Source organism: Papio anubis, chromosome 20 (genome assembly GCF_008728515.1).
Source record: "Papio anubis isolate 15944 chromosome 20, Panubis1.0, whole genome shotgun sequence".
NCBI classification, from domain to species: Eukaryota; Metazoa; Chordata; class Mammalia; order Primates; family Cercopithecidae; genus Papio; species Papio anubis.
Window position 1 is genome coordinate 45699783 of NC_044995.1, and position 8998 is coordinate 45708780.

The window sequence follows — 8998 nt, forward strand, 5'->3', positions numbered from 1 at the left end:
ATGAGCCAAATCCCCCGGCTAGTTTTTTTGTATTTTTTAGTAGAGACGGGGTTTCACCGTGTTAGCCAGGATGGTCTCGATCTCCTGACCTTGTGATCCACCCGCCTCGGCCTCCCAAAGTTCTGGGATTACAGGCTTGAGCCACCGCGCCCGCCCTTTTTTATTTTTAATTGAGACCGAGTCTCGCTCTGTCGCCAGGCTGCAGTGCAGTGGTGTGATCTCAGCTCATTGCAACCTCCACCTCCCAAGTTCAAGCAATTCTCCTGCCTCGGCCTCCCAAAAATGCTAGGATTACAGGCGTGACCCACCACACCTGGCCCCAATCTACCCTTCTAAAGATCGTTAGCAAATACTTCACTATCTCCTAAGAGGGGCTGCCATGAACCCAGGGCCCATGTAATTCCATCTTAATATCAATTACTTTATAAAAATTAAGCTGTGCCTGAGGCTCTAGAGCCCAGTGGTACAAAGCAGTAATTGGTCGAAGTTCAACCTCCCTCCCACTCTGAGCTTGGACTGTGCCCTGAGGGCCTGTGTTTTGAATCTCTTTCCAGAACCTTGGCATGAACTTGGGACTGGGTGTCTGGATCACTTTTCATCACACCCCAGTCACCTGCTGCAAGGGTAAGACCAACTTGGCCCAACAAAGAAAGAAGGTAACCACTATATCATTTTAAAATAGCTTCATCGGCTGGGTGTGGTGACTGATGCCTGTAATCCCAGCACTCTGGGAGGCAGAGGCGGCTGGATCACTTGAGGTCAGTTCAAGACCAGCCTGGCCAACATGGTGAAACCCCGTCTCTACTAAAAATACAAAAATTAGCTGGGCATGGTGGTGCATGTCTGTAATCCCAGCTACTTGAGAGGCTAAGGCAGGAGAATCACTTGAACGCGGGAAGTGGACGTTGCAGTGAGCTGAGATTGCGCCACTGCACTCCAGCCTGAGCAACAGAGCAAGACTCAGTCTCAAAAAATAAAGAAAAGTAAAACAGCTTCATCGGGATGTAATTCACATACCATATGGTGAGCCCACTTAAGATATACAAGTAAATCAGTGGTTTTTGGTGTGTTACCTTATTTTTAAAATTGTAACTCTCTCTATATATATAGGTATGTATATATGTATAACATAAAAGACACAATTTAGGCTTTTTTGAAATGGAGTTTTGCTCTTGTTGCTCACTGAAACCTCTGCCTCCCAGGTTGAAGTGATTCTTCTGCCTCAGACTCCCGAGTAGCTGGGATTACAGGCATGCACCACCACGCCCGGCTATTTTTTGTATTTTTAGAAGAGACGGGGTTTTATCATGTTGGCCAGGCTGGTCTCGAACTCCTGACCTCAGGCAATCCGCCCACTTCGGCCTCCCAAAGTGCTGGGATGACAGGCGTAAGCCACCACGCCTGGCCCATTTAGGCCTTTTTTTTTTTTTTTTTTTTTTTTGACGGAGTCTTGCTGTGTCTCCCAGGCTGGAGTGGCTTGATCTCGCTCTCACTCTGCAAGCTCCACCTCCCCGGTTCACGCCATTCTCCCGCCTCAGCCTCCTGGGCAGCTGAGACTAAGCAGGCTCAGCCACCACTGCTAGTTTTTTGTATTTTAGTAGAGACGGGGTTTCACCCATGTTAGCTGTGGATAGTCTCGATTCCTGACTCCTCATGGATCCACCTTACCGGCCTCCCAAAGTGCTGCTGGGATTATAGGCTTGGAGCCACTGCCCGCCTTTTTTTTGAGGTGGAGTCTCACTCCCTGTTGCCCAGGCTGGAGTGTGGTCGGATCTCAGCTCACCGCAGCTCTGCCTCCTGGTTCCTGCCATTCTCCTGCCTCAGCCTCCCGAGTATTGACTACAGGCCACCTCGGGCCTCGCTAGTTTTGTATTTTTTAGTAGAGATTTGGTTTCTACTCAGGTTCTGCCAGGGATGGTCTCTCAGATCTCCTGACTTTGTGATCCACCCACTGGCCTCCCAAAGTGCTGGGATTACAGGCTTGAGCCACCGCTACCGCCCATTTAGGCTTTTTTTTTTTTTTTTTTTTTTTTTGAGACGGAGTCTCGCTTGTGCCTCCCAGGCTGGAGTGCAGTGGCGCATCTCGCTCACTGCAGCCCGGCCTCCGGGTTCACGCTTATTCTCCGCCTCAGCCTCCCAAGAAGGCTGAGACTACAGGCGCTCGGCCACCTCACCTCTGCTAGTTTTTGTATTTTTAGTAGAGATCGGGTTTCACCATGTTAGCTAGGATATCTCGCATCTCCTGGGACTCATGGATCCACCTCACTGCCTCCCAGCTGGGATTACATGGAGCCACCTGCTACCGCCCCATTTAGGCATTTTAAGTTACACTAGTGGCATTAAAATGGTACAGGCAAACTCATCACTCCAGCTGCCTTTTCCCAAACTTTCATCACCAAATATAAACTTGACCCATTAAACAAACATCTTTTCCCTCTCCCTCCATCTTCCAGTCATCATCTCTATTCTACTTCCTGTCTCTGTGGGTCGGCTTGTCCTGAATATTTTAGAAATGGATCACACAGCCTTTGCAGTCTGGCTTTTCTTTTTTTTTTTTTTGAGATGGAGCGCCCCCGCCCACCGCCCAGACTGGAGTGCAGTGGCCGGATCTCAGCTCACTGCAAGCCTCATTCCCGGCTTTGCATTCCTGCCCTCAGCCTCCCGAGTAGCTGGGACTACAGGCCTCGGCCACCTCACTTTTTGTATTTTTAGTAGACGGGTTTCTACCCAGATAGCCAGGATGGGCCATCTCCTGACCTTTGTGGGATCCTGCCCCGGCCTCCCAAAGTGCTGGGATTACAGGCTTGAGCACTCGCGCCTGGCTGTCTGGCTTCTTTCTGGAGGTGACATCCTCAAGCTTTCCATCCACGCCAGGCCTGTGCCAGTGCTTTCCATCGCTTTTTTGAGACAGCTGCCTCAGCCCCTGTCAGCCCCAGGCTGGAGTGCAGTGGCACGATCTCAGCTCACTGCAACCTCCACCTCCTGGGTTCAATTCCTGCCTCAGCCTCCCAAGTAGCTGGGACTATAGGTGCCCGCCACCACGCCCAGCTAATTTTTTGTATTTTTAATAGAGACGGGGTTTCACCGTGTTAGCCAGGATGGTCTCGATCTCCTGACCTTGTGATCCGCATGCCTTGGGCTCCCAAAGTACTGGGATTACAGGCGTGAGCCACCACGTCTGGCCAAAAAAAATTTATTTAGGCCAGGTGTGGTGGCTCACACCTGTAATCCCAACACTTTGGGAGGCCAAGACAGGTGGATCATTTGAGGCCAGGAGTTCAAGACCAGTCTGGCCAACATAGTGAAATCCTGTCTCTACTAAAAATACAAAAATTAGCCAGGCATGGTGGCACCCATCTGTCATCCCAGCTACTCAGGAGGTTGAGGCACAAAAATCACTTGAACCAGGGAGGCAGAGGTTGCAGTGAGCCAAGTCTCAAAAGTAAATTAATGAAAAAAGCCAGATGTGGTGGCTCACGCCTGTAATCCCAGCACTTTGGGAGGCCGAGGTGGGTGGATCATGAGGTCAGGAGATCGAGACCATTCTGGCTAACACGGTGAAACCCCATCTCTACTAAAAACACAAAAAAATTAGCTGGGCATGGTGGCGGGCACCTGTAGTCCCAGCTACTTGGGAGGCTGAGGCAGGAGAATGGCGTGAACCCAGGAGGCGGAGCTTGCAGTGAGCCAAGATGGTGCCACTGCACTCCAGCCTGGGCAACAGAGAGAGACTCCATCTCAAAAAAATTAACTGGGGATGGTGGCATTTGCCTGTAGTCCCAGCTATTCTGAAGGCTGAGGTGGGAGGATCATTTGAGCCTGGGAGGTTGAGGCTTCAGTGAGCTGAGATCATGCTACTGCACTCCAGCCTGGGTGACAGAGGAAGACCCTGTGTTACAAATTATTATTATTAGTAGTATTACTATTCGAGACAAGAGTATCATTCTGTCACCCAGGCTGGAGTTCAGTGGTGTGATCTCCGCTCACTCCAAGTGATTCTCCTGCCTCAGCCTCCCCAGTAGCTGGGATTACAGGCGCCACCACGACACCCAGCTAATTTTTGTGTTTTTTAGTAGAGACAGAGTTTTGCCACGTTGGCCAAGCTGGTCTCGAACTCCTGACCTCAAGTGATCCGCCTGCTTTGGCCTCCCAAAGTGCCAGGATTATAGGTGTGAGCCCCCACGCCCAGCCTATTTTTTTTGTAAATATACTGTTCAGTTTTTAGATGTACATTTAAAATTGTAAACAATCCACCCTGGCGTCCAAGCCTCGCCTCACCCATCGCAAAGCATGGTTCAGGTTCCCTCCTCTTCCTCCAGTCGCCTCTCTTAGCCTCTTTGAAGGTTTCTCTTCTCTGACTTCCCAGACCCAGTGCCTACACTCGGGGGCCCTGGGCTCCCTCCGGTTCCATGCTGGGCATCTCCCGGACAAGCAGGGCTCCACATCTTCCCAGAAAGCCTACTCCTCCCTGGGGTCCCAGGTTCCCCCCCTTCTCTGCCTGGTCAGTCCCTGCCTTCCCTGACTCTTCACACCTGCCCATTTTCCCTCCTATCCTCCCCACCTCTCCCCCAGCCTCGGCCTCTTCCCCAGGGCAGGGACAGGGTGTCTGAGGGCCAGGGGGGTTAGCTTTGAGTGTTTGTTGATTGAAACACCAAGTGAATAGAAAATCAAGCCTAAACCGGCAGTCTGAGCACTTCCTTTTGTCTGCAAACTGCTCAGGTGTCTCACCCTGCCAGGCTTTGGCACTGGCTCTTTCCTCATCCAAGGGATACCCTTTCCCTCAACTCCTACCTTATCTGGAGAACTCTTATGTTACCTGCAAAACCTAATCCCATTGTACCCTTCCCTGCCAGAGTCATAAATTCAATCCTCAACTCAGGGGTACTGGGGGCATTTATGACAAGCTGTGTCATAAATTAATAACAGCTTCTCTCAGGACGCGTGGCCAGGAAGTGGGTGATTGTCCCTAATGACCCTCACTCCTCTCTCCTCTCTTCCCAGCTACTCTGACGCATGGATCCCCTGGGCCCAGCCAAGCCACAATGGCTGTGGCGCCACTGTCTGGCCGGGCTGCTGTTTCAGCTGCTGGTGGCTGTGTGTTTCTTCTCCTACCTGCATGTCCCGAGACGATGCCACTGGGTCCCCTAAGTCAGGGCTCATGGCCGTGGAACCTGTCACTGGAGCTCCCAATGGGTCCCGCTGCCAGGACAGCACGACCACCCCGCCCTCCCCACCCTCCTGATCCTGCTGTGGACGTGGCCTTTTAACACACCCATGGCTCTGCCCCGCTGCTCAGAGAGAGGGAGATAAGCAGCGCCGCCTACCCAACATCACCAGCCGACTCCGCATGTGTACCCACAGGCAGAGCGGGGTCATCGCACCTCCACCGGATACCATGTACGCACCCCAGCGCCGACCTCCCGGCCTCACACCAGGCCAGGCAAAGGGCCAGTCTGCTAAGCATGGAGTCTCCCAGCACCTGCCGCAGGCATCTGTGGCCCTGGACGGATATCACTTCAATCTTTACTCATGTCCTACCACGATGACCTGGAGCATTCACCACGCTACATATTTTGGAGCTTTGTCCTGCCAGCCTGCCCACTCCACTTCAGCTTCTCAACCTCCTCACAAGATCTCCAGCTGTGGCTCAAGGGTCTAACTGAAGCCGACCCCGGCTAGGGCATTTCGTCACCACAGAGCCTGTGGCCCATCTCAAGGTGGATGTACTGGAAATCCTGATAAGCCCCTGCCCAAGGGGACCATGATGGAGACACTGTCCCGGTACAAGTTCTACCTGGCCTTCGAGAACTCCTTGCACCCCGACTACATCACCGAGAAGCTGTGGAGGAACGCCCTGGAGGCCTGGGCCGTGCCCGTGGTGCTGGGGCCCAGCAGAAGCAACTATGAGAGGTTCCTGCCGCCGGACGCCTTCATCCACGTGGACGACTTCCAGAGCCCCGAGGACCTGGCCCGATACCTGCAGGAGCTGGACAAGGACCACGCCCGCTACCTGAGCTACTTCCGCTGGCGGGAGACGCTGCGGCCTCGCTTCTTCAGCTGGACACTGGCTTTCTGCAAGGCCTGCTGGAAACTGCAGGAGGAATCCAGGTACCAGACGGTGCGCAGCATAGCGGCTTGGTTCACCTGAGAGGCCGGCGAGGGGCCTAGGCTGCCGGGACCTCACTTTCCCAGGGCCTCACCTACCTAGGGTCTCACTAGTTTGGGGATTTACCTACCTGGGGTCTCACCTGCCTGGGGCCTCGCCTGCTGGAGTCTTTGGTGGCCAGGCATGTGACTTACCTGGGACTTCACATGCCAGGCTTTACCACTGCCAGGAGCCTCCCCTGCTGGGGACCTTGCCGGCTGGGGACGGTGCCTACTGGGAACCTTGGTTGCTGGAGGCTGCACCTACTGAGGGTCTCGGCTGTTGGGGACTTTACCTGCTGGGACCTGGTCCCAGAGACCTCGCCACACTGAATGTCACCTGTTAGGAGCCTCACCTGCTGGGGACCTCACCCTGGAGGGCACCCTGGGAACTGGTACCCTGGAGGCCCTGCCCCCGTGCGATGGTGCAGGCTGGTTAGCTTGTGGTTTTATTGCCGTTGTTAACCACCCATGAGGGGTGCAAACAGACAATGCTGTTACCATTTTCACACGAGAATGCCTCAAGGAAAGCTCCTGTGTCCCCCTCACCCCAGAACAGAGGTTCTCATGCAGGGCGATTCCATCCCCAAGGGCACTTGGCAATGTCTAGAGACATTTTCAGTCATCACAACCCGGGGAGGAGGACGAGGTCACCTAGTGGGTAGAGGCCAAGGTTACTCCACACCCCCTACGATGTGCAAGTCGGGGCCCCTACAACCAACAATGATGGTTCCAAATGTCCAGGGGCAGAAAACTCTGTTCCAGAACTTTCTATGACCCTGGAGGTCAAGCCCCTTGTTGGGGGGGGGGGGGGGGGGAGTGTTCAGATCCCTCGGGGGTCCTCTCCTCCAGCTGGCTCCCTGCGGTAGGCTCTGGCACCCACCCAGAAGTGAAAGCCTTTTTTTCTGAAGATCTCAGGTCAATAACTCCCAAGTCAGGCAAGCCCTGCATAGAGCCCTGCTCCACCACTTAGGGGCTGCAGATGGGTTCTGACTGTAAATGAGGACGTCTGGAACATTCCAGAACATTCTGGGCTTGGGGGAAATTGCTCTCTGGAATGCCAAGCGGGACCTGGTGGTGGAAGGTGGTGGTGAATCCCAGGTGCTCTCTGAGCCTCAATCTCCCCATTTGCACAGTGGACATGCGGGCTCTGAGGGCTGGGGAGTGGGGCCCGTGCTCTCCAGGAGTGAAGATGGGCAGGGCTGGGATAAAGGGACCCTCTCTGCCCAGGGCACAGGGCCCAAGGGAGCTGGATGTGTTGCCCCAGGTGTGTAGGGCAGGTCAGAGAAGGGCAGGATCCCCTGAGGAGGAGGGCAAGGGGAATGTGTGTGACCGTCAGCAGTGGTGTGCACATGGCTGGGGGACACTCGGTGTGACTGTCAGCAGGTGGGTGGCACAAACACATCACTGTGGGTGTGACCTTGGTGTGACTCTGATAGTGCCTGCGGATGTGTTGGGATGCCTGCCTGTGGCTCTATGTGGGTGTTTGTAGGTGGTGGTGATTGCGAATGTGAGACAGAATGTGTGGCCCTGGGAGGCTTTGAGTGTTGGATGGAGCAGGAGCCCCTCTCTGAGTGTGCGTGTCTGTGTGTCTCTCTGTATGACCGCACAAGGCCATATCTGCATGGACCTGTGTCCTTGGGTGTGGTGAAGTGGGCTGTGTGTGGCCACATATAGGATTCTTAAGCTATGTCTTCAAGTGGCTGTGACCATGTGTGTGGCCTTGTGGATGAGCAGGGGGAGGTCGGGTTCTTAAAAGTATTACAGGAGGGGAAACTGAGGCCCACAGAGGGCCAGGGACCCAGGCCAAACATTCCTCCCTGCAGGGGGGTAGGCAGAGACCCTGCGGGATAGTGGGAGGATCAGCATGACCTCAGCCTCCTGAAGAAGGTGCCGGCAGTGGCTCCGCTCTGCAAAGGAGGTAGGTGGCTGATGCCCAGAGAAGTTGAGGAACTCGCCCAAGGCCACACAGCTGCCAGAGGTGAAAGTGGATTTTCTGAAGATCTCAGGTCAAGAACTCCAAAGTCAGGCAAGTCTCCCATAGAGCCCTGCTCTACCACTTACGGTCTGCAAGTGTCTTCTGACTGTAAATGAAGACTTCTGGAACATTCCGGAACATTCTGGAACATTCTGGGCTTGGGGGAAATTGCTGCTCTCTGGAGAATGCCATGGGGGACCTGGTGGTAGAGGGTGGGTACACCTGTGCCCAGCCCAGTTTCCCATCTGCAGGAGTGGACATGTGGAGGTGCTGCATGGCCCCCAGCCCAGGTGGAGGGTGGCGGAGCACAGAGTGGGAAGGTGTGGGGCCTGAGCTCTGCCATGCAAACCCGGGCTGGTGACTGGGCCTGAGCCAGGCCTTGCTGGGTCTATCACCACCCCAAGCAGCCCACACCACACACACCTTGGCCTCTCTCCACTGCCTGGCCGTAAAGCCAGGGTCCCAGGAAGGATGGGGCCCTCGAGGCTAGGTGTGGCCAGGGGCTTTAACAGGATGGTGTAATCTCAGTTCCCTGGGTAAGGAGCTGGATTGTAAGCAGGTTCCTTCTGTAACCTGACAACTGGCCCCCGTGGTCGCCAGCCCCCTGAGCTGATGTCAGAATCAACATCTCCTTTCTCAACTTGTCTTTCCTCTGGAAATTTCCTGAGGTTTAGGAGGGACGTGGAAACCCTCTCCTTTGGTCCCATGTGCGACAGAGCCCCAGCCACCTGGCCAATGCTAGGGGACCCTGGCCTGCCCCCTCTGGAACCGCAGCACCACCCCAAACCTCCATTGCCTCCCGGCATGCCCCGGATCTCACGTGTGGTTCATGGCACACCCAGCCCAGCCCGTGGGCCTTCTCCCTCCTGAGTGGCA

The 8998-nt window shown here is 54.6% G+C and overlaps 1 protein-coding gene across 1 annotated transcript; it reads left to right on the forward strand.

The window, feature by feature from the left end:
- Positions 1–267: 267 nt before the first annotated feature.
- Positions 268–6658, forward strand: LOC101025270 (alpha-(1,3)-fucosyltransferase 5). The gene is given in 6 exon segments (XM_021930575.2): positions 268–656; positions 5002–5114; positions 5116–5225; positions 5228–5301; positions 5304–5493; positions 5496–6658. Coding segments are annotated over 5 exon segments (1128 nt in total). The 5' UTR covers positions 268–656; positions 5002–5013; the 3' UTR covers positions 6149–6658.
- Positions 6659–8998: the final 2340 nt, after the last annotated feature.